Source organism: Mercenaria mercenaria, chromosome 14, assembly GCF_021730395.1.
Source record: "Mercenaria mercenaria strain notata chromosome 14, MADL_Memer_1, whole genome shotgun sequence".
NCBI classification, from domain to species: domain Eukaryota; kingdom Metazoa; phylum Mollusca; class Bivalvia; order Venerida; family Veneridae; genus Mercenaria; species Mercenaria mercenaria.
The window spans coordinates 58,131,021-58,158,485 of record NC_069374.1 but is presented as its reverse complement, the minus strand read 5'-3'; the positions used below and the strand labels follow the sequence as shown (position 1 = coordinate 58,158,485).

The 27,465-nt window shown below is 33.6% G+C and overlaps 2 protein-coding genes across 2 annotated transcripts; both read right to left on the bottom strand.

The window, feature by feature from the left end:
• Positions 1-462: 462 nt before the first annotated feature.
• On the bottom strand, positions 463-15,433 carry LOC123527876 (C-type mannose receptor 2-like). Its single transcript, XM_053523600.1, has 9 exons — positions 15,251-15,433; positions 7,962-8,114; positions 7,408-7,650; positions 6,066-6,344; positions 5,154-5,330; positions 4,058-4,084; positions 2,559-2,843; positions 2,167-2,361; positions 463-556 (listed from the first exon to the last, which is right to left on the bottom strand). Exons 1-9 carry the CDS (start codon positions 15,324-15,326, stop codon positions 519-521), a joined length of 1,473 nt encoding a protein of 490 aa, XP_053379575.1. The 5' UTR covers positions 15,327-15,433; the 3' UTR covers positions 463-518.
• A 460-nt stretch (positions 15,434-15,893) lies between these two features.
• LOC128546040 (uncharacterized) lies at positions 15,894-25,344 on the bottom strand. Its single transcript, XM_053522654.1, has 6 exons — positions 25,293-25,344; positions 24,873-24,989; positions 24,053-24,157; positions 23,833-23,902; positions 16,433-16,582; positions 15,894-16,144 (listed from the first exon to the last, which is right to left on the bottom strand). Exons 1-6 carry the CDS (start codon positions 25,293-25,295, stop codon positions 15,894-15,896), a joined length of 696 nt encoding a protein of 231 aa, XP_053378629.1. The 5' UTR covers positions 25,296-25,344.
• Positions 25,345-27,465: the final 2,121 nt, after the last annotated feature.

The window sequence follows — 27,465 nt, the reverse complement described above, 5'->3', positions numbered from 1 at the left end:
GAATGGAGTTTCTTGCTAACTATATTGTTTTTATGTACAATGTATTAGTTTTCTAGTTTCGAATTTCTGTCTGTTGATATCCAATAACCTTTAACACATTATTTTAGACGTGGTCATTTTACATTACGTCCATAATATTTTATGAGACATAGACAAAGATATGCCATGTCTATACGATTTTTTACAAATAAAAATACTGGCGGCTGGCGGTTGGTGAAAACCTGTAGTGCTATGTCTTATATATACAGAAACTATCTCACTTACTGGTGAGATATAGCTTATGTACCTGAAAAAATATATATTTTCTACACTGCTGACAACAAAGACAAACAATGCTGTCAACATCAGTTATTCGGTGGCAGACTGTGTAGTCGGTCTGGAAATGTTTTCTTTTGTTATTCCTTGCCGCGTTTATTTACGTTCTTAACTGCGTTCTATACACAAACAGGAAAAAACAACACATTATTTTTCAATTTTATTTCAGAATATATTCTCCTAAGACACATAACTAAATCCATTTAGCCAATCAACGATGGTTCACTGACAGATGGAATACCTTGAAATAGAAAAAATATAAGAAGCATATTACTAATGTTCTCAAATAAAACACTATAAACCTGAAAAAACTCAACAAGTTAAACTATGAACGTATTTTCTTTCAAAAATTGTTAAAAACTAAATGTTTGGCAACTCAATTCTTCAAAACCCCATTTTAAATAATTTAAAGACTGCACTGTGCATATACTTGCAGCTGGCGAATGTACTGCTCTCATGCTGTGAATAATTTCCTTTGAACGGATTTTGTTTATAAAGACTACCACTTTATTTCGTTCAAATCGGACTGCGTATCAACTTGATCTGAAAGTACATTCATTCCTTCCTTCCTTCCTTCTTTCATTCATTCATTACCCTAATCGAATTCTTCTGCTTTAGCTGGTTCTAAGGTACGTGAGTGGTGTTGCACATTTCATAACTTCTCATGAACAGACTTAATAAAACTGTCTTCTGTTATGTTGCTTGGTTGTGTTTTATGCATACAAAGAATCTTTTCACAGATTTTATTTACATGTTAGCCCGACTGACTTACAAAGCAGTTTCTGACGAACTACGTTTAAAATAGATTTGCAGCAGGCTTTGTTATCTTTGTAAAGATTTCATAATATTGAATAATCGTTCAAAACTAATCTATTCCAGGGCAATGCGAAACGGTATGAAGACGGTGCTAGGGGGCATGTGGAATGTTGCACACTTCATTACCTCTCGTGAACAGTCTGCTATTGTTTTTGCTAGGTAGCGTCCTGTTCTTCCTCAGGATAGCCTTTCAGATTTTCTTGCTTAATCTATGAGAACAGCAGCCTTTAAGTGCTTGTAGTATTTTGGTACTTTTACTCAGTGTTGCTATTGGGATCTTGGAGTCCAGTCAAAGATTACGGAAAATAGAGGTCTGCTAAAGCCGGCGCTAGGGGTATTGAACATTTCAATCGATCCTGAACTTGTAAACGTTTGTGTTTGTTACGTGAACTACATTTCTGGTTAGAAACTGAGGCTTTAACCTTTTTAGGCAGGCGTTTATAGCAATTTTTGGATCTAAAGCATTTGTTGTGCACTATAATCTCACTTTCTTGCTGGAAATGGAACAATTTAAGATTGCTTTCAAGGCATTTGATTTTAAATCACAGTATTTTCAAGTCAAAACGTTATTACTTCCTTTGCAAACGAATGCATGGCCGTGAAACACAGTTGTCAGATTGCAAGTTAAGGATTTTTTTTATTCATTATTTGAGCAAATACGTGAAATTGAATCGAGCAATTAGTGAAGGAATTTACACGCCTGCAAACTGTTGATATAATATTTTATACTGAGCAATTTGCTATGAAATACTTTTTATACAGGTTTTATCAGTTAAAGAATAAACAAAATAATAGATTACTTGTGTTTTTGAACTTGAGTTTATCCAGCTTCTATCCTAAAAGTTTATCCCAAAAGCAGAAGCTCGGATGAATAACACTTTTACCGACTTGTGGAATAGACCCAATTTAAGGAAGGCAGTAACCTAATACTCTTTATTTTTCAAAACCTATAGATCAAAAACGTCAATTTTATTAACTGATCTTGCTATTTTTCTTGCAACTTGATTGCATCCTTTCTAAAACGCCAATACTTACGGTATTGACATAATAGAGGATGTATTTCTCCGGATGAGGACGTTCCGCCAAATATGGAATGGTGTGTGCTTCCGCATGGTATATCATCCCATTGTCCGTTTTTATATGGCATAAATGCAACACAATCTTCTTGACTAGAACTGACATAATTGGACATGTGATGTGGTACCCAATTTGTAAAGTGCACAGGAGCTCCTAGTATGAAAAAAACACATGACGTTTTCATAAATTTGTTTTCATTTTCTCACTAAAATAAAAATAAACGTTAATTGTCCGAGAATATTCGCATATGCCTCAACATAAGTGTTTTCTTATTCAACAAATCAATCAAAGTATATTTCTAGAATATATTTTAAATATTCTAATTAATTTAGATTAAATAAATTTCCAACCTGATGTCCACTGAAAATGTCCCTCCGAGTTGTGGTCTGAAAGGCCAATCCAAACAGCATGGCTTGGAGAATATCTGTTCAGAAATCTTTGGATAAATGCTTGTTCTTGTAGACTACTTATGTAGACAAGATGACCTCCTCTACTATGACATATGTCTTCAGCATGTTGCCAAGCAACCTTAGCATTTGGAACGATTTCGTAACAACTATGGTCATACTGTCCAAGAACGCCTCTGTCTCTCTCTGCTTGCTGATGAAGGTTATAAGAACACATATTTATGTTACCTGAAATAGCACGGAAACTGTCATACCATACATCACAGGCCAAGGCCAAAGTCTTCAAGTATATTCTTAAATTCTGTATACACCTCCGATTCAAACCAGAGTAACAGTGATGAGTAGGCAATGTATACAAACATATGGACAGGAGCGTAATATATACCATGTACAACTGATATTAAAAGACAGTGTGCAAACATTCCATTGACAGCACTACATGTAAATTGGCTTGTTCAGTCTGTCACTGGATCTTTATCCCACAGGTGCAATGCTATATAGCGTAGTAAAGGAATAATTCAGTCAATACAAATATCCCATTCTTTATTATGCAACACCACAGTATAATTGTTTAAAATTCCTTTGTTTTAGTTATAAGCATGTATTATGACTATATGCAATCTTGTTTCCAAGGATATGCATATGGACGAATATAAGAAATATCTATTAGTATTGAAGTGATACAACTAACATAGCGCAGGTGCTCTGTGGATTTGAATATCCGGTCTATAATAAAGCGGAATCATTTCGAGTCCCAGAACATTCACGAAGAAAATGAATTATACTGGCTAAGGATTTCGGGTTAAGTTATCTTCGTGTCATCACTAGTATTATATCTGAAATAAAACAAACTTGTTAACCCTTACCGTGCAGGACACGATTGGTTCTACCTTTGCGACCAGTGTAGATCAAAATCAGTATGCACATCCGTGCAGTCTGATCATGATCTACAGTGTTCGCTATTCAGTCAGTATCTTTTTGGTAAGCACACTTTTAAGCAGTTAATGGTACTGTCCAAATTGAAAGATGGACAAAACCATTATAGAAATTAAGAAGGGTAAAAGTTAAACCCAACAAAACTAACACGTGGGGTATCATTGCAATACCTGTACATAAATGTTAGTTGTAAGGTTTATCCAAAGCTGTTACTTATATTAAACTAACTGTTAAACTGATTTTTCATGACTTATTTGACATTGATATATCTCCTACGATAAACCCTCATGCAGTCATAGTAACTCTACATAAAAGACTTACGTCCTATGTCACTGTTCTATACACTTCGTTTCTAAACAACCACCAAATTAACAGTCGTATTGATATTTTCCTGATAAACTTTTATCATAATGAAGGAAAACGGATTAATTGAAAGGAACATTGTATCCCATATTTTATGTTCTTAGTAATTTGTTATCAAACATAAAATAACCATGTGCTATTACCGTCGGAAGTTGCCGCATCAACTGTAGCTGAAAAAAAAACATATAACATCATATTTAGACAATATATTAAGAACATGTCTTAGAATGCTTTTTCTACAAACAGATGTCTTTAAATTCAGTCATATCTTCTTCAATATTTACTCTATCATTTTCAGCGACGACCAGAATATGTCACCGTGCACGGTTTAAAAGTATAGACAAAATAAATGAATGACCAATTAGAACTTGGTTTTCAAATAAGAGACCCAAGAACAGAAGCAAACTATGCATTAAATCTCTAGACAAATTATTCCAAAATTAACTTGAAATGTATTTATTTGTGTTTATATTTTCGAGAAAATTTCTTGTGTATTTAGATAAAATTTAACAAAAACATTTTACCATAACAAACAACTTTTTTTTCATTTTTATTGTATAATTATTAAGTGGTTTAAATTATAAATAGAACGAAAACATAATAATTATTGATATCAATGTTGTTTCTTAAATATTTAGATAAAATACTCGTATTCAGACTGACTTTTACAAAAAAAAAACTCATTTCTACACAAACATTTAAATAAATATCTTTCCTTAGTTTATTTCTGTTAGCATCTACTGGTAAGAATGAATTCATGTATATATATTAACAATAGATAAACTGTCACTGAAGCATACTTACTTCTTTTAAAAAGTATACAGTAATAACCATATACTGCATTTTCATTTGTTTTCAGATTTTTTGCTTGCAAACAGACATTTTTGTTTTATAGCATTTGGCTTAATTTCCATACATAAAACACCATTTTTAAAACTGTTTTTATCAGCTGAAACATTTTCGTGCAATTAACAAAAATAATCCGATACCGCTCGCAAGAACTCAACTTCATATTTAAACCAAAATGAGAAACAGTAAGTAATAGATCGACACATGCGCTAAAGGCTGCGCAGTAACAACTTCCGGAAATTTCCTTGGAACATGTTACCAATTAGGCACAAAACCGTTACATGTGCATGCGTTTTTCGTTATTGTGACTGCTTTAAGATCAAACCAAACTCTTAACACATGGAAATGAGACTCTGTAGCTAAAATACTAACTTAAAGTATAAAACATACCATATTGACATATATACGCATGACGTATATGAAAGAGTTCTGACAACGAAGTATCACCACCACATTGTACATCATCCCACTGCCCAGTCGATGGTGACATATAAACACAATCCTCGGAATTGTGATACCTGTAATCTTTTCGCCCAGGCTTCCAATTTGTGTACGTTATGGTGTTACCTAAACAATGTTACAAGTAATGACGTCATTTCCATTTTTATATCGAAAAACATTCACGTGACTGGTTTCACTAAAACACAGATATATTTTTTGCACAAAATCAGTTCTACACACTAGAATATTGCAATAAGCTTAACAATTGTTTAACTCTTCAGAACGTTCAACCTAATATTTGTTTTCAATCACATTACGAACCATTCTACATAACTTCTGTTGAGACCTTTTTAATACGGTTGTTATTACATGTAGCATATTCTTTCCCTTAACATTGTCATCAGATATGAGGCAAACTTATTTAGAATAGATCAACCACACCATAAACTTATATTTAACTAATATTACAATAATACCAAGAATTCAGTGTAAAAGAAGGTTTTAGTCAAATTGTGAAGTCCGAAAATCCTGATATTTTGGTATTTCTGGAAATCTGCCAAAAGCCATTTTTCTTCAAAATTATATGTTCTGTCACGTTTTTACATTTACTTGGTCTCGTTGGTCTAGATAATTATTTTGAAAAAGTCTACGAAGGAGTTATTATTAAAGTAAATTTACTTTTGTATTTAAACGGGCATTTTTATATTAATGACACAGTGAAATTTATTCGTTTTTCATCTACTAAATTTAATCTTTTTAATTCAAAAACAAACTATTTTTGATTCCTAAGTACCAGATATCACTGTGTTAGCAATTGTAATGAAGTAAAGATTAGTGTGTAAGTAGGGTGTCGACTATTACCTGACGTCCATTCGAAATTTTCTTCTTGATTTCTATCGTGTAGACCTAACCATACTTCATGACTATGATGTTTAACAAGAAAGTTGTTGATAAAGTCTTGTTCCTGTTGGTTAGCAATATGTATCAGATGCCCTCCATTACTTTTGCAGTTTGACTCAGCATGAGACCAGGATACAGCTGCCTGAACAATCTCGTAGCAATTCTTTCCTAACTGTGCTATCAGTTCTCCGGGCTGCTTCGAGAGATGCTGTATTCTCTTAGGGCACAATTCAATATGACCTAAAAAGAACTGTTAACAACTTAAAATAGTTCGACAATGGATTTTTATCATTTTACCTATTCCAAAACAACGAAGTACAGTTTTGAAAATATGAAAATCTGATTTAAAATAAATGATTTTTAATTCCAGTAAAACTGATGTCAGAACAAATGTCTCCATGTATATACTTAAAATGTTTTAAATCAACTGTGACAGTTTAGTGAATTCCTCGTTGCAATAAATTAGAGATAAACTCTGACTATCTATTAAGACACTAATGTAAGCGCAAATTCATGTTTTCCAAATTAATCCCACGAATAATCTGATAATACTCCAAGAAAATGTTTTGGAGAAATTGGCGACTAAATACAATTGTATGATATGTTCATTGTTTAAAAATCATTAGCAAGAAAGCATGCATGCATATAGCATGAAACATAAGTGCAACTGAAGTAAACCATACAATTAAATTGATGATTCTTTTCAGTTGAAAATTGTATAGTAAAACTATTATTGTATTTATTATTAGCATTACTACTACTACTACTACTATTTTTATTATTATTATCATTATCATCATCATCATCATTATCATCAACATGTAAGTGCAATAGCGGAACCATTCTCATTTGTGGCAGAAACAATATGAAACGAAATTTAAAACATTTACCTCCGTCAATATATTGATGGCATATAACTGGCAACAGAAAGAATTTTAATGAGTTTTTCGAATAGAGTACTGTCCTGAAATATATGTACAGATTACATACTGCCAGCAAATTACAGGTATTGGACGATCTAGACAACAAGAAACCAACTGAACGGAATAGAATACAATTTACAGTATAACCTCTGCAGAACTGCCCTCTATTAAGTAAAAACCTCTCTATGACAATATCATTCAAATTTCCCTATGCTGAAATATACTATCAAATTAATCTCTCCAGAGCGACAACCTCTACATAACAGTCAATATTTGTATTTACAAAATGGTGTTGCTCTACATAACTGTTACTTTGAAATGTAATGCAAATCAAAGTATTGTTTCTGTTCTTCTACAAACAATTTTAAATTCTTATTTACCTTGCAAAACAGAAGTTGAATTATGCAATTCATTTGAAGTAGTGATGTATGGTATCCCGGTACTATTTTCTTGCATCGTTTTAACAGTTGTTATAAAATTTGTTTTGTCTGATCCACTGTAAACTGTGGAGGTCAAAACAACTGATGTTGATGTCGGAGAAGCGGGCCTTTTTGTTGCTTCCGTTATACTTGAGATAATATCTGTTGATACTATACTTGTGTAAGGCCGAGATATAGTCACATCTGGTATATAAAAGAACAATGATTCTTAAAGTTAGCATTTCGTTTAATTAATCGCTATTTGCAGATATCGGCTCAATAGAGATTTGCGGTTGTATCATTGTAATTATATAATAACTGTATATATTTGAATACAACAGTGTTTTTTCTTCTGTAATTAATAAAAATATTAACATAAGTCTTAACACAGAATATCATTAACTGATTTCAACATAATAATCATAACTGCATATCAGTACAACACGGTGTGTATATATATATATATATATATATATATATATATCATAAAATAATTTATTTTCTGCTTTACTCACCTACTGCCTCAGAAGTTGTGGTTTTGTTGTCATTGGTACTTTCTTTATAGTCTGCTGTCGATGACAACATTATTGTGTCAGTCGTTTCGGATCTGCCGACTGTAGATACAATTGATTCTGCAGTTGTACTTGGTGGGACAGATGTTGTCAATGCTAAAATTATATGTCTTACATTTTATTTTTATTATAGTGTCTATTCCTTTTGCATAAACTGTTCCAATTTGAACAATAATTTCCAATAACATGCATGTACAAGATAGCTATCTTTGAAAGTGTGACGTAGTTTTAAAATAATAATATAACAATCAAAAGAAAATCTACGGCAAGATATTCCCAAGCCTATCTTATTAGGCATATTTCTTTTCAAATTCCAGAGATGTTTTTGATCTTTTTTGTTATGTATTTTTAAACTTCTCAAAGGAAATACCTAAAAGGGTTATGGTCCAACTGTGTGAACATACCTTAAGATTGTTGCTCAGATCATTAACAGTTAGACACTATGTTGTTTCAAACATACATCAAGTAAAGTAAACTGGACAATATTAGAACATTACCTGAGGCAATTTCAACTGTAATATCAACAGATAGACCAAAACATAAGAAAAATATCAACAAAGAAGTGCTTGATTCGAAAAGAACAATGAATTTATCCCACATAAAATATGAAACTCAAGCAATAGTTAAAGGCCAGAAAAATATAAACATTTGTTGCATAAACCCAAGATCCTTGAAAAACAAAACGACAGCCTTCTGTGACTTTATTATCTCGAATGAGCTAGATCTTATTGCTGTGACTGAGACATGGTTAGGCACCTCCATCGATAAAGCATGTCTAGGTGAACTGTTACCTGATGGGTACAAAATCAAGCATGTGCCACGCCCTGGTAGTAGGCGTGGAGGTGGGGTGGCTCTCATTTATAGATCGGTAATAGATGTAAAAGTAGTGACAATACTTTTTCAACATTTGAACATATTGAGTGTAATGTTAGTATCAACAACTACATATTGCTCATGGCCGTTATTTACAGACCTCCTCCATCAAAGAAAAATGGTCTGAATACAAATGATTTTTTGGCTACCGATTGGCCAGATTTCTTTTCAAAATACGCCGAAGTTGACAAGAATATCATCATAACTGGCGATCCGAATTTTCATTTAGACATTCCTTCTGATCGTGACACCATCAGATTTAACAGTGTGTTGCAATCTTGTGGCATGTATCAACATGTGAAAGGGCCCACCCACGTCCACGGTCATACCCTAGACGTGGTCATCACCAGAGACATAGATAAAACAGTATCGGCAGTAGCAGTGACTGATCCTGGGTTATCAGATAGCTCTGGAAAAATAGCCAAGAACCATTTTGTGGTAATGTTTAATGCACTTGCCGCGAAACCCCCTCCGGTAAAGAGGACTGTGACATACAGGAAACTCCATTCGATTGACGTTGATACTTTCAAAGCTGATATTCTATCATCCGATCTTTTGAATTTGTCACAGAGTACATCAGATGCAGAAACTCTCGTCTCATTATACAACAGTGAACATTCAGCTTTAATTGACAATCATGCGCCTTTGAGTTCAAAAACCATCACATTAAGACCATCTTGTCCCTGGTTCTCGGAGGAGCTCCACGACGCCAAACATTTGAAACGTAAACTAGAACGTAAATGGCAGACTTCAGGACTCGCCGTTTACCACTTAATGTATAGGAACCAATGCGCAATCGTTAACAAAATGTTATAAAAGGCAAGAACTGGTTATTACTCAGAGAAAATAGAATCAAGTGAACGAGACCAAAACAGCTTGTTCAAAATAAAGAAACATTTATTGAACGGTCCAAGTGAAGCGGTACTTCCATCAGGCAAGAACCCAGAACTACTAGCACAGGAGTTCAGCGATTTCTTCATAGATAAAATATAAAAAATCAGAACTAATATTGCATCCCAGGATCAGAATGAATCATTTACTCCAGAAGACGGACGCATATCACTATGTGATACCGCGTGTCTGACTAGTTTCAGTCCAGCAACAGAGGAGGAGGTGAAAAAGCTTGTTCAAAAGTCAGCTAATAAGTCATGTGAATTAGATCCTCTTCCTACATGGCTCTTGAAATCTTGTATAAACGAACTTCTCCCAATATTGACGAAAATTGTTAACATCTCTCTAGAAAGTGCAATCGTGCCAGCATCATTTAAAACATCACGAATAAGACCATTGTTAAAAAAGCCAAGTCTTGACCAAAACACACTCAAGAATTACAGGCCTGTTTCCAATCTGCCATTCCTCTCAAAAATCCTTGAAAAAGTGGTAAACAGAAGAATTGAGGAACATTTGACGAACAATCAATTACATGAAATAAACCAGTCAGCATACAGAAAATTTCATTCAACTGAAACCGCATTGTTAAGAGTTCAGAACGACATTCTCGAATCCCTTGACAACGGTGACGTCACAGTACTTGTGATGTTGGACCTGTCGGCTGCATTCGACACCATTGACCATAACACCCTTCTTCACAGACTCAAATTTAATTTTGGATTCGCCGATAAAACCCTTCAATGGGTGGCATCATATCTAACAGACCGCTACCAAACAGTAAGCATCGATGGCAAACTCTCTGAACCAGTCCTTATGAAATTCAGCGTTCCTCAAGGATCTATTCTAGGCCCAAAATTCTACACGTTGTACACAAAGCCAGTCGGGTCCATCTGTAGAAACCACGGTCTAAACCACCACTTTTATGCAGATGACTCCCAACTCTATCTATCGTTTAAACCAGTTGACCAAGCATCAAAGGCAGCCACAATCACACAAGTTGAACAATGCCTAAAAGAAATCATCTCATGGATGAATTCAAACATGTTAAAATTGAATGCAGACAAAACTGAAGTAATTCTTTTCTCGAGTCAAAAACACTCCAAACATGTTGAAAATCTAGAACTGAAAGTTGGCGAATCGAGCATAAGACCATCAAAAACTGTTCGAAACCTTGGTGCTACGCTTGGTTCGAACATGCACATGGACCGTCATGTTAATTCTGTGACTCGAACATGCTACGGCCAAATACGACACGTTGGTCATATTCGACCATATTTGACAACTGAAGCCACAAAAACCCTGATAAACTCGCTTGTGACCTCACGATTAGATTACTGCAATGCTCTTTTGTACGGCGTGCCAAAATCAACAACGAGCAAACTGCAAAATGTCCAAAACACAGCTGCACGTCTTATTACAAAAACAACCCGTTTTGAACATATAACACCAATCCTTAAAGATCTTCATTGGCTTCAAATACAAGATAGAATCAAATACAAAATTCTCATTCAAACATTCAAGGCCTTGCATGGACAGTCGCCGGTGTGTATGAGAGACTTACTGGAGGTGTACGTGCCAACTAGAAATCTGAGGTCAGCAAATGCAGCAACAACCCTTGTGCCACAAAAAAAGTCGACTGGTTACCTACGGGGATAGAAGTTTCAGGGTTGCCGCCGCAAAACTACGGAACTCTCTCCCTGACAATCTCAGAAAAAATTCATCACTTAATTCATTCAAAAGAGCTCTCAAAACACACCTTTTCAAAATTTTCTACAACACATAGATACCAACTGAGACTGTTTCTACTCATAATTAATATGCCATTGTTATTTTTGTAATACAGAACTACAGCAGGTCATTCGTCGCTGACGAAGATCTCTTAACTGTACAATTCATCATGTAATTAACTAAATTGACAGTCCATCTTTTATTTCATCATGTCACATGTTAAGGGTTATGACGTTCTATGTGTGTGTTTTTCGCAAGGCTTGAGTTTCACTTGAAATGTGTGGTATTTCTATCTAAAACAGTACATGATGGCACCATTTACCGGGAGGTTGAACCACTATATGCAGCCCGTCTGGGCGTACCAGATGTTTAAAGCACTGGTATTGGCAATAGGGGTAAAACGACCTCAGGGGTGGGGGGTACGGTCATGGCTGTTTGTTACAATAAGGCTGTAAATATTATCATTGTTCATTTATGATATTGTTGTAATAACTATTATTTTTTATTATTATGTACAACGCCATTGAAAATATCATTTATAAAAAAGACGTTTAATCAAATTGTTCAGTTTCAGTTTTGTGATTGCATATGTCATGTTTTGTTATTTTCCTACATATCTGCGATGTGTCACATGTTTAATTGTAAAGCGCCTTTGAACGTATATTACATATGAAAAGGGCGCTCAACAAATTTTGTATAATAATAAAGTTTAATTTCATGAGATATATCAAAGGTGGGCAAAGGATAACAAGCGGGAGGAGGAAGGTTAATACAAAATGGGGGTATAAACAGTAGGGTGGCAATCAAACGGGAATCAAAGTGAAATGAATAAGCATCGCCACAACTTACAACGCAATATATATACAAAAATGTATAACATAAGCGGGCAGTCTGGGAATAGTCAGTACGCTATATAAATGAACTTGGAGGTTTAACGAGTTTGAAGCGTATCAACTTCACATTCTCTATGGTTTCTCTTTGCTAGTAAGACAAGACAATGAAAATAGAATAATACCCCGCTGAGAAAATCCGTAACATTAGTGATAAAATAGAAGTGTGTGAAACTCAAAGCATATAAACTTGATTTACTCAAATGTTCTCTAAAATAAGGCAACGAGTTTTCTTTTATAAAATTATTTGGTAAATTAGCATAAAGGGTAGGAAAATCATGAGTGTTAATACTTGAAGAATTGTAATGTATATTCAACAGTTTTTGTTAGCATTTCCGGAATTATTGATAGACCAAAACAGATTAACATAAGAGTTCATATATTATACAGAGCATTACTTCTGCATGTGATTTTATGACCGTAAGATACGAAGTCAACAGGAGAGAAATATGAGAAATGTGTCCAGATTTATAAGGAGCTTTCTGTAATTTTGGGATCCTGTAACAGGAAGGGGACTTTAAACTGATATTTATAAATTTTTACTTTAGAACTGTTTATTAGTCTATCTATCTATGGTGAATTTGGTAAATTGTCTAATTTAAAAACTATAAGTGTTATGATCGTACCAAGTTGTTTTATATATTTGAAGCTGTTCAAACAAACATATTCTTGAACTCAATTGGTATTATTTTCATCATCTTTATTTTGGCGGCCATCTGGATCCTTTTTTCTTCTTAAATGTACTGTATTCGTTTTGTGTGTTACATAAATGCTTGAGTGTGTTAAACAGGTTTAAATGAAGCAACGAAACTATATTGTGTGTATTTAAGATTGAAATATTTGTGCTTACAGAGAGGTAAAACTCTTGTCATATAATTTGTTATTTCTTCAAAATATTGATGTGAAACAAACAAAAACAATTTTAAGTAATGCGTCTAAATCAAACATATGTCTTGTCTTATAACTTAAAATATTTACCATTAAAAGCATATCTTTAATGTGATAAAGACAAAATAACAAGAGCTGTCACATGAGACAGCGCGCTCGACAATTTCGATCATGGATAGTGAAACTGGGCATATCTGAGGAAGCTAGAGGTGTCACTGGAGTGTTAAATGACCTTAATGGTGGGTGAAAATATTGCGCAAAAGCATGAGTCTGAGTCACAAATTTTAAGTAATAAGAGAGATAAAGATAAAATGTAATTAAACACTAAATAAGTATAATTCTAAGCGAAAAGGGGGCATAATTAAATTATGAGTGTGTTAAACAGGTTTAAATGGAGCATTGTGTGTTAATCAAATTTTGATGCAAGAGTTATGTATCTTGTGTCATATGATATGGGTGATGATGTGGAACAACTACTTCAAGTTTGAATCAAATCCATTCAGTAATAACTGAGATTTAGTGAAAATGCATCAAAATTACCCTTTACTTCTAACTAAAGGGGGCACAATTCATAAAATATTGATGGCAGAGTTATGCACTTTGTGCCATATGATGTTTGGTGTTAAGGTGAAACAACTATTTTAAGTTTGAATCAAATCATTTAGTAATAATAGAGATAGAGTGAAAGTGCATCAAAGATCCTTAAAGAGCTATGAACCTTGTATCATATGATGTGGGTTATGATGTGGAACAATTATTTTAAGTTTGAATCAAATCCGTTTAGTTATAACTAAGATAGCCTGAAAGTGCAACAAAATTTAAACATGAAATTTCAATTAACCACCATTTTAAATTTGAACCAAATCCATATAGTTAAGTGAAAATATAATAATAATAATAATAATAATAATAATAATAATAATTATTATTATCATTATTATTATTATTATTATTATAATCATCATTATTATTATCAACATATAAGTGCAACAGGGGAACCCATCCCAGTTCTGGCAGAAACAGTATGAAACGACATTTAAAACATTTACCTCCGTTGATATATTTATGGCAATATAACTGCCGACAGAAAGAATTTAAATGAATTTATCGAAAAGAATAATATCCCGAAATATATGTAATAGAAAGAGCATTGAAACTCGAGGGTAAACGATTTGTATGAGGGGGCGTAGCCCCCGAGTATAAATCGTTTACCCGAGAGTTTAAATGTTCTTTCTGTTTTGTATCATAGCCATCCATATATGGTAGTTGTAGGCGGTCCACATTGCCATATACAGCAGTTCAGTGAGTACTTAAAATCCTTGCTATACAAATGTGTAAAGCCCAGGTAAAATAAACCAATGCAAGAGCAGAAAATCAATAAAATACACTGCTATCTACTGTTCCAGACACGCTGGCATACTTTTCTATCTAACAGTGCGGTAACTAGCGTGAGGGTATTAAATACCTGCACACTTTTAGTTACCGCACCCTGTACTCATGAGTATACGAATTACCTGCACCAAATTTGTTAAGAAAAAACACCAAGCTATGATACAAGTACGGATTACATCCTGTCATCACAATTCAGATATTGGACAATCTAGAACAAGAAACCAACTGAACGGAATAAAATACAATTTACAGTATAACTTCTCCAAAAAGGCCCTCTGTTCAGCAAAGAAATCTCTATAACAACATCATTCAAATTTCCTTATGCTGAAATATACTATCAAATAAACTTCCCCAGAGCAACAACCTCCACATAACAGTAAATATTTGTATTTACCAAATGGTGTTGCTCTAAAAATGTTGCACTTTAATCTATGGATAAAACCAAATATCATGCATTTGCAGAAATAGAAAATCTGAAACTGCTACATTAAAACATTAAAACATAATGCCAATCACAGTAATTTTTCCGTACATCTTCATAAAGCTTTAAATTAATTATTTCTTATTTACCTAGTAAAACAGAAGTTGAATTATGCAGTTTATTTGAAATAGTAGTGTGTGGTATTCCGGAACTATTTTCTTGCATCGTTTTAACAGTTGTTATAAAATTTGTTTTGTCAGATCCGCTGTAAACTGTGAAGGTCAAAACAACTGATGTTGATGTCGGAGAAGCGGGCCTTTTTGTTGCTTCCGTTATACGGATTTATAAGAATTTAAATGAATTTATCGAAAAGAATAATATCCCGAAATATATGTACGGATTACATCCTGCCAGCACAATTCAGATATTGGACAATCTAGATAACAAGAAACCAACTGAACGGAATAAAATACAATTTACAGTATAACTTCTCCAAAAAGGCCCTCTGTTCAGCAAAGAAATCTCTATAACAACATCATTCAAATTTCCTTATGCTGAAATATACTATCAAATAAACTTCCCCAGAGCAACAACCTCCACATAACAGTAAATATTTGTATTTACCAAATGGTGTTGCTCTAAAAATGTTGCACTTTAATCGATGGATAGAACCAAATATCATGCATTTCCAGAAATAGAAAATCTGAAACTGCTACATTAAAACATTAAAACATAATGCCAATCACAGTAATTTTTCCGTACATCTTCATAAAGCTTTAAATTAATTATTTCTTATTTACCTAGTAAAACAGAAGTTGAATTATGCAGTTTATTTGAAATAGTAGTGTGTGGTATTCCGGAACTATTTTCTTGCATCGTTTTAACAGTTGTTATAAAATTTGTTTTGTCAGATCCGCTGTAAACTGTGGAGGTCAAAACAACTGATGTTGATGTCGGAGAAGCGGGCCTTTTTGTTGCTTCCGTTATACTTGAGATAATATCTGTTGATACTATACTTGTGTAAGGCCGAGGTATAGTCACATCTGGTATAAAAGAACAATGATTCTTAAAGTTAGCATTTCGTTTAATTAATCGCTATTTGCAAATATTGGCTCCATAGAGATTTGCGGTTGTATTTTTGTAATTATATAATAACTGTATATAATTGAATACAACAGTGTTTTTTCTGTAATTAATAAAAATATTAACACAAGTCTTAAAACAGAATATCATTAACTGATTTCAACATAATAATTATAACTGCATATCAGTACAACACGGTATATATATAAATAATTTATTTCCCGCTTTAACAACAGAGTTTTACTCACCTACTGCCTCAGAAGTTGTGGTTTTGTTGTCAGTGTTACTTTCTTTATAATCTGATGTCGATGACAACATAGTAGTGTCAGTCGTTTCGGATCTGCCGACTGTAGATATAATTGGTTCTGCAGTTGTACGTGGGACAGGTGTTGTCAATGCTAAAATTATATGTCTTATATTTGATTTTTACATATAGTGTATTTGCCTTTTGCATACACTGTTGCAATTTGAACAATAATTTCCAATAACATGCATGTACAAGATAGCTGTCTTTGAAAGTGTGACGTGGTTGTAAAATATTATGGCAATCTAAAAACAATGCTACGGCAAGATATACCCAACCCTGTCTTATTAGGCATTTTACTTTTCAAATTCGATGTCATCTTTTCGTTATGTATTTATTAAACTTATCAAAGGTAATATCTAAAAGGGTTATGGTCCAACTGTGTGGATAAACCTTAAGATTGGTGTTCAGATCAATAACAAAATAGACACTAGGTTGTTTCAAACATACATCAAGTACATTTTAATTCATGAGATATATCAAAAATGGGCATTTGCTAAAAAGTCGGAGGAAGTTAAATGATAAAAATTGGGGTATCAATAGTAGAATGGCAAACAAACGGGAATCAGAGTGAAAGGTATAAGCATCGCCAACTTACAAGGCTATATATATATAACATAAGCGGGCAGTCTTAGAACAGTCAGTACGCTATATAAAGGAAACTCGAGGTTTAAACGAGTTTGAAGTGTGTCCACTTCACATTTTCTGTGTTTTTTACTAGTATAGTCCGTTTTATTCGGCCTGGAGGGGCGGAGTTAATTTCTGACATATGCAAATAATGGTAATCTCAAAAAACGAGCAAAATAGGTAGAGCAATGTAATTGCTTAATTCCGAAATCTTCGGTAACCAACGACTAAAATTCAACGCTACAATGGTTACATGTACTACATACCCTGCACAATAATGTAGTGGACCGTCGCGAAACCACGCCCCGCCAGGTCAAATAAAATGCACTATAAGACAAGACAATGAAAATGAAATAATACCCAGCTGAGAAAATCTGTAACATTATTGACATAATAAAAGTGTGTCAAACTTAAAGCAGATAAACTTGATGTACTCAGATGTTTTCTAAAATAAGGTTACGAGATTTTCTTTTATATAATTATTTAGTAAATTAGCACAAAGGGTAGGAAAATCATGAGTTGTGATACTTGAAGACTTGTAATGTATATTCAACAGTTTTTGCTAACATCTCCGGAATTATTGATGGACCAAAACAGATTAACATAAGAGTTTATATATTCATATCACTTCTGCATGTGTTTTTATGACCGTAAGATACGAAGTCAGCGGAAAAGAAATATGAGCAGTGTGTCCTGATTTATAAGTAGTTTTCTGTAAGTTCGGGATCCTGTAGCAAGAGGGAACTTTAAACTGATATTTATAAATTATCACTTTAGAACTGATTATTTTTTTGTCTACTTATCTGTGGTGAATTTTGTAAATTGTCTAAAACGATAAGTGTTGTGATCGTTTTTGCTTTATTTTATCAAGTGTTTTTACAAAACTGTTTAAACAACCAGATTCTTGAACTCCATAGGTATCATATTCATCCTCTTTATTTTGGCGGCCATCTAGATCTTTTTTTTTTCTTAATTGTTCTGTATGCATGTTGCGTGTTACATAAATGCTAGAGTGTGTTAAACAAATTTAAATGGAACAATTAAATTATATTGTGTGTCTTTAAGATTGAATTATTTGTGCTTTAACAGGAGACAGCGCGCTCGACTATTTCGATGTTGGATAGTAAAACTAGGCACATCTGAGGAAGCTAGAGGTGTCACTGGAGTGTTAAATGATTCTAATGTTGGATTGAAATCTTGTGCAATAGCTTTCGTCTGAGTCAAAAATATTAAGTAATAAGAGAGATAAGGATAAAGTGTATTTAAACACTAAATAAGTATAATTTTAAGCGAACATTTGGGGGGTGGGGGGGGGGGGGATTTATTACGTTTTAGTGAAAGAATTATGCACCTTGTCTCATATGATGTGGGTGATGATGTGGAACAACTACTTCAAGTTTGGATCAAAGTAATTTAGTAATAACTGAGATTTAGTGAAAATGCCCCCAAATTACCCTTAACTTTTAAGTAAATGGGGGCATTATTCATAAAGAATTGATGCCAGAGTTATACACATTGTGTCACGTGATGTGGGTGATAAGGTGAAATAACTATTTTAAGTTTGAATCAAAATCCATTTACTAATAACAGAGATAGGGTGGAAGAGCATCAAACTTGTAACCTGAAATTGTAAGTCAAAAAGGGAATAATTCACGAAAAATTGGTACAAGAGTTATGACCCTTGTGTCATATGATGTTAATGACAATTGTTTTAAGTTTGAATCATATCCATATAGTAATAACATAGATAAAGTGAAAGTGCACCAAAACTTTAACCTGAAATTCTGTGTAAAAATGGGGTATAATTAATGAAACATTTGTGTCAGAGTTAACATTGTATCATATGATGCGGGTGATGATGTGGAACAATTATTTTAAGTTTGAATAAAATCCATTTAGTTATAACTGAGATAGATTGAAAGTGCAACAAAACTTTAACCTGAAATTTCAATTGAAAAAGGGGGCAAAATTTATGAAAAATTGGTGCCAGAATTATGAATCTTGTGTCAAATAATGTGGCGATGATGTGTAACAATTATTTTAAATTTGAATCAAATCCATATAGTAATAACTGAGATAAGGTGAAAGTGCACCAAAACTTTAAATGTTAAGTAAAAATGGGGATGATTCATGACAGATTGGTGTAAGAGTTATGATCCTTATGTCAGATGATGTGGGTGATGATGAGGAATAACTATGTTAAGTTTAAAACAAATCCATCACGTAATTACAGATGGAATGAGAAAGAACGAGAAAGTGTAAAAAACAAACTTTTAACCAAGACGTGGAAAGACGCCGAGATGAGTAGGATAGCTCTCCATATACTTCGTATAGTCGAGCTAAAAAGGCAAAAAAAATAATAATAATAATATTAATAATAATAAAATGTGCATTTCCTTCTTGGCATGATATATATATTATTTCCATTATTAATTCATCAGCTATTACATTTACTGTCTAAAATAAGTCAAGGTAAACTTTTAGTGTTTTAATCAGTGTTTATATTTTGGGTTAAACTTTGATACAAAAGAAGATAATTGCAAAATGCATAATGAACATTAAGATAGTACCTGTTTTTCTTCGTTGTTAAACAAAATGCTTTTTTTTTAAATTTTAGCTTAGATTATATAAATAGAAGATACAGGGAAGTAATTTTAAGATATTTATTTGCTATCATTATCAAATTATTCTACTTTTTATGGTGTTATACATTTATTCAATGACGGCAATCTCAGAGCAATGCATGGCTTAGTGGCTAAAGGACGTTGATTTTCAAATCACTTTCCAATCACCTCTACTTTGTTGAAACCCATCAAGTAACGTAAATTTATTATATGAGGTAGCAATGCAGCTGCATTTAACCAAAGACAATTGTTTATACGTAACCAGGCACCCGTCTGTGCGTATAATTATGTCCGTAAGGGCACCTCGGACTGCCCTATACAATTCAAAGATGGAAAATTGCCATAGTCCTATATTCTTTTGATGTGATATGAAACTCAACAAAACAGAACTTCATAGCCCAGTTTTTAGAGACAAACTTGATTACTAAATTATAAGGTTTTATCAGAATAGAAAGATATTGCCCTGGCTATTCTTGCTTTAATAAATCCTAATAATAAATATAGTAAATTATTTACATACAACCAGGATTTTAATTGGTAGCGTAAGAAATTTCTTTCGAAATCTAGAAAACTTTCAACATTGATTTGACCAAAATGAAATAGATTACAAAAGACCAACACAGACGGTAAAAATGGAAGAATATAGGGAAGTGCAAAGGTAAGACTTGGTAATGCTTAAACTAGAAACGACAATATTTATTCTTCTAACATTTGTACAGTAAAACTATTCCTTATCTAAGCAGATTCATGCAATACTGAATACACCTTTCGGATGTGGTCTCTTACCATTTCTTGGTACCACAAAAGGTAAAGCAAGCCAAGCCACGGCACTTTCATTTTATTCTGCAGCCTTTTTTGTATATTCAGTTTCTGTCTCATGTCAAGAAATAGACACTGGTACACATAATTCTGAGAATGGTAAAAATCCCCTACTGCCTCACTAAAGTCTAACAAAACGTTTGCCATATTCGTGGTTGACAAACTGTTGAGCTGACTTTGTTGAAGAAACGTAAACGTGCTATAAGAAGACCTTGTTCAAGACTCTTTCATGAGTACTTTTGATAGATAAGGTCTCTTTTTTGGAGCTGTTAATACTTAGCAATTGTGTGAAGTTATCACATCACGGAAAAAAAGGTTATCGAATGCTTTTGTGTGTGCAAAATATAACATTTGTAGTTGGACTACTTAATCTATTCTCATTTCGACTAATATGTTCCTACGAAAAATGGATTTCTAATTCATATGAATATTTGAGACTATAATAATTTCTGGTATTTCAGTTACAGTGAGCGTGTGGGGGAAATGCGGGATGATGTGGAATTCAATATTTCATAAAGATAGATTTAATTATATCTAAATTTAGATGCACTAATGTTACACCATCTAGTTCTATGCTGAAATTTGTGTTTGTTTGAGTCATGCTGCAAACAATTCTTAACAGTCATATAGTCATACATTCATTGTTGCCCTAAAGTTATCATTTTCTACACCTGATTTATGACACCCATATTTTACACTTTCCATTACCTCTCATGATCAGACACAGTCAAAGTGAGTCTGCTATTATTTTACTTGGTTCAATTCTGTGTTTCACAAGGAGCTTCATACCTTTGTTTTAAATATCATAACAGCAGTTTTTAAGTGCCGTGTGGCTGCTGTAAAATGTCTCCCCGTGCTTGAATTCAGTGATGTTATATTTTCTAGTCCTTTGGGATCAAGGAGTCACATTCATTATCTATGTAATAGAGTTCCTTTGCATATTTTTGTTAATTTTAAGTTGGTACTTCTGTTATTTTATCGAGTTTTACATAAAGGGATTAAATCCAACTCTGTACACCTTTTGTTATATCTACCTAATCTAAAACAAAAAGAAGATTTATAGGTCACCATATTAGATTTCGCTTAAATCAAATTACAACGAGGTGGGTGTGGCGAGCATTTATACAACACAGGATGGTACGAATCAATTTTTATTTCAAACAAGGGCATATATTCAGCCAAACTCATGACATTATTCTGTATTTGTCCACAGTTTAAGGCAGAGATATTTAACAAGAGGATCAAATGGCCAAAGGTCGCTCACCTTAGGAACATTTGGAATAAACTCGCTGAAAGTGTGATTGTAGAAATTTTTTCTCTGGATTTCTATAGGAAGAAATCATTTTACATCATTTCGGCTGCCGCATCCCGTACCTTTAACATGTTGATCTTAAAAGCAATAGGTGTTATTCACTCTATTTAGCCAATCACCCTACTAAGTTTGAAAAGTACAGGTTAAAGGCTTCTCGACTAATGCCACGGAAACTCTTTCAGTGTTTGAGCAAATGACTCAGAGATATATCAAATTATCAAACGGCAGATTTCTTTATAAGCGGATTTTAACGTTTTCCTGAAGTATTCTGATGTCATAGAACGATGTAAGTTTCTGCCTTTCTCCTAACAAAACCTACAGTTTACGGATGTACGGTATGGGTACGGTAAGGGATTAGAAACGGATGTGACTCAATGCAGAGTTGGAGCGTCGGTATAAATTACAGACTCGGGTATATGCCGGATTGAAGCAATTTGAACTAAAAGTACTGTAAATGTATATAATTTATAACCATGGTGATACTAACCCTAAACTCTAGTCAGTATATCATACATATTATACACTAAATGCGTACGAACATGCAATAATTTGCGCATTTTTGCCGTACGCGACATTAGATAATCACTTCCGGGCATGCGCAGAAGACCGTTCCAAGTCTGCAATGAGCTACATCGATTAGAGGAAAAAAGGTCAGTAATTCGGTCGAAAATGTGCTTCTGTGGTGTATTCGAAAGAAATCCATAATGAATAGATCCTAATTTTCCCATTTTCTGCGCAAATTCGTGTAGAACGAGTGCTTTAATCACATGTTTTTGCTACTAAAATACATTCTGCATAAAATGAGACGGTTTTCATGTTCATACAACCCACATGGCAAGTGTTGCAGATCGAAACCGGAAGTAGGTGTTTATTGCGCGGAGGAGAGCAATTATGTGCCATTTTTAGGGTAGCAGACCACAACTGACTGGCATTTCACAAGGAACTATTCAACTCCCTATTTTCTTTTCATTTTTTTTTTTGTTAATTTGTGATAGAACTTTCATGATAAATTGGTGTAGGAAAAAGTGATGTTCTCTAAAGATATGTAAAGACGACATGAAGTTGTCCTTTTTTAGATGAAAAAAGAAGGATTTGAATTACTGACCTTTAACCTAGAAACAACCAAATTGGTACGGTGTTGGAGTAAATATCGACCCGTTTGCGAGCGCTTTTATATGATGATGTTTAAATAAAAGGAGAAATCAGATAACATTCCTAATTTTATAACCATATTCGTGTTTACTTGTTTTGTAAAATGTATTCTTTGCAGCAGAGACTTTTACTACAACCCTGTTACTCATAGTTTAGAAATGCATTGACTATAATTAATTGATACTATGTTTAAAATGAATGTCTTAAGTATTTATTTAAATTAATGGTCTATTTATTTTAAACAATGACCGCACTTTACCATTTAAGAATAGGGTATATGAAGAAAAAAGATTTTCTAACAAATCTATAAATGCCTTTAGAAATTATGGGTTTACTATGTATTAATATTCAACACTTTAGTACAACTTTATAAAACATTATAAATACAATTCATAGCCATTTGGAAAAAGATAATATAAATCTGTTTGTCTGAGTAACAAAAACAGGTTTATTTGAAGGCTTATTGAAATATGTCATCTATTTTGGTTCTACATTTGTACTTAACTTTGTCTATGCTTTTGTGTATGTACGTAAAATGTATGCATCATCAAAGTATACACTTATCATGGGTTTTGTTGTAATATAGCTGCATTCTTTTAAATTGACTGTACTTCGTGGTTGCTTTCCTCTCGTTTAATTAACTTTCATCTTATGGTTTAGAACCTTAAGGTAAATACATATATTCTATATTAAGATACGAAGATCTCACTTACAGATTGTATTTCAGGCGATTTCTAATTCAAATTGTTGTTAATGAAGAACGCAAAGGGAAAATGAAAGTTCTCCAATCGCACATAATGCTTGACTTACCGTCTTCTTTTCTTGGATCGCCAACACATTTTAAAATGTGAATGGTTGAGTCATTTTGTATATATCCGACCTACAAGTGTAAAATATTTAATTACTACTTTTTTCGTCTTTAACAAAAGAGTATCGCAAGAGTTAAAATAGCAATGTGCCTAAAGTCTTTTTAATTTGATTCTGCACCATTTTGAAAAAGTTATCCTTGCAGAAATCCCAAAACGTTTACCTGATGCTGATACAATACCGACAGCCACAGTCCATTGGTAACAGTATGATTTGCTTTACAGAAACCAACTTTCAGGTATCCTAGGACATCACTGTCGCCTGTTTGCTGTAATAGATAAAACTAGATTTGTATATGTGTGTGTTTTGGTAAAGTACGACCACGAACATACAAAACAACAAACAAATCATACAGAGAGGTAAAGTGCACCACCCTGGAAAACGGAACGCATTTGTGGCTCAACAACCTCATACTTACTATGTATTTAGCTAGTTTGACATAGGATAGTTCTTCTGGAAACAGGTTAGCGAAAGCGTATACACCCGATTGCTTATTTAATATTAATAAAGTATATAAACACAGTCAATCCGGAGTAACCGTGTCAGTAGACCAATGTTTATTTGTTGCGTTTAACGTTGTTTTTCTGCATTTTTTCAACTGAGTGACAAAGGTTATTTGAACTTACCAGTATTGATTATCTTAGTTTTGTACTATGACTGACTTGTTCTCAGATAACAACTTCTTCATCTGAAACTGTGATGGAGGACAAGTTGCTCTCCAAACAAATCGTCACGGAGAATATAACCTACGTTCGGGGGTTGAGCCCGCTGCCTTTATATTATGGTTTTACGCTGTACTTACCACGCTCTAAAGGTTTACAGTACGACAATTAGGTTAAAATCAAACTTGAAGTAAAAGCACCAATAACACAACCATTAAGGACACGACTAGGTAAAGAATCAAGTCTATAAATAACACTACAAACTGCAAACAGATTCCAAGATATGAAAGGAACAATAATATTGTATTTATCAATACTTACGGATTTGAATATGTTCTTTGGCAAATTACCATTGTTGCATATGCATGTGTAGTCCCCACTTATTGGATGTATCTTGTACAGTAAACAACAAAACAGCATCAATATAGATAAACTCGGCTGGAAATAATATTCGTTTGTAAAACACTGGTGTGTGAGAAAAATGATATTTTGCAGCTATAAATATATAAACCTTTTATCGAAGATACTTCTTATATTCCTTATTGATAAAATGACTACTTTAAGCCACGCTTTTAATGTCACATTCATTTAATATTCATATAAAAGTATGCAGAAAAAATATGTTCAATATTACTAGTAGTAAATTTATCAAATATGTAAGTGTACAAGACATATTCATTAGCTTTATAAACAAATATTTTCTTTTTATTGAATTCAATTTAAAACTGCTAGCCTGCTTACCATCGCCGCGATCTAATTTCAGTGCTGATAATGAGTGTTAACATAGAACATTTTTGTCTGTGTACTTTTAAGATAGCATTGTTCTCATTTTAAGCGACAATGGCATACAAACTCTAAGGTATATATAGCGTTTATGAAGTGAATTATTCGTGAAAAAGAAACCGATCGCGTAGGAAACGGAGCATAGTGACCGGCCAGGGTTCTTTTTCTCGAAGAATTCTCTTCATGGACTCTATGTGACATAGTGTGAAATCTAAGTTTGACCGTTCAGAATTGCAGAATAAGTCGTGTCGGATTCTCCGCCTACCTTTGACTAACAAAAATGTGTTTGCTTCCTTTGAAATACGACGAAGGGGTAGTCAGTGGGTCACATGCGCATTCAGTCGACGCTTTTCAGTGTGTAGAGCTGTTCTTATTGCTGTAGTCACATTGGCCTTAAGAAATAAGAAACTACATTTTTCTTTGAAAAATAACTCGCTCTGATCAGTCAAAAAGGAAGGTTGCACACTATATAGATGGCTTACTCTATATGAATAGATAAACTTCAAAGGGTTGTTGTATACACCAATGTCTCTTTCTAAATCTGCGAAAAGATTTTAAGCCTAGAAGCTAAATAAAATCCAGAACGAAAGAAGGGAAGAATACAAATTTCACGAAAAACAACTTACTGTAAAATCAGCTAATAAATAGCATGACTGTTTTTTGTTTACGACCTACGATCCAATAAATCAGAATGATCAGCAAGAGGGTTTATATCTCTCATCGGAGTGTAGTTGCTTGCTCTAGAACATATTTCTTAGCGAAAGCTTCAAAAACAGAACAAAAAGCTAGGTAAAGAATATTCAAGTTAACTACTGAAATCTGTTAAAAATTATACAGGTGGTCCAAATCTCTTTGCTGTAGCTTCAAAAGCAAGAAAATAGATCAGTAGGCCATGGTTAAGCATTTTAATATAGTAATTGCAACTGAAGAAAGATAAACTTAAACAGTGTATATTAAATAGTCCACTTTTTCGGCGACGCCGTCTAAATTCGTTTTCGTTACCTATGCCACGTGACTTCAGTTTGCAAATCAAACTACTTGATAACGCATTATAGATAATTTATCAAAATGGAATATTTATGCAACACTCTGTCTGATTGGACGAGAGTGTCAATTTCTTTCACTCTGTTGATTGTGCTACGCTGAGTGAAATGTAGACAAAGCGTTTATCCTAAACGACGCTGTTCAGTTTTAAAGCTACCTTTGGCTCAGTATATTTAGCAAGAATATTGATATATCTCAAAATGATAAGTAAGCTAATAAATATGATAAAAACCTGTTCAAATACCAACATATATCAAATTAAAGAAAGAGCTGAATACGGTCTGCGTATCACATGAATAAGGGTGTGATAAGAGTCTTTTATGTAGAGAAGTGCTTTTTAAAAGATTTTCCTTGTTACAATTGTCGTCTGTATATGAAACAGATTGCATATTAAAATGAGTACTTGTTTGCTTTGATAGCTCAGTGGTTTGCACACTGGCCTTCCAATCCTGAGGTCGGGGGTTCGATCCCCGGCAGCTACTCGGGAATTTTCAGAAACGCTTTTCAGTGTTTCCCACCCAGCTAGAGGTGTACTGGTCAGGAACCCAGGCAATCCTTGCGTGTATCAGTGCTTTACAATGGGCACGTTAAAGAACCAGGCTGTCTATTCGCAACGAGCTAGGCTAAGTTAGCCGGACAAGCCTGTATCGGATTTCTGATCTCTCTGTGGGGGCTTTGTCTCACTCTGTCCCTCTGGTCAGATCGCTCTGTGTCTGTACTAGTAGAGGATGATTTCGCGCCCTGTGTGGCTGAAGTTGCTGTAAAGCGCCTTTGAACGTGTTTATCATGAAAAGGGCGCTATATAAATCTGGTATAATAATAATATAAATTATTTAACTGATTTATTATATGTGAATATTTTTCTTTAGTATGGTATGCAAATATTGAACTCAGTTGAAATCTGTTTCATTATGTATATGCTCTATAATGACTGAATCTCATTACACTGAAATGAAGGTACGCTGCATACAGTTTATCTATGTGATATGACTACGGTCAAACTTTGTTTATGAAACAGAAATATTGAAATAATTACAATTGTATGTTTTGTTTGACCTTCACTTTTTTATAGGTGTGACGTCATTGT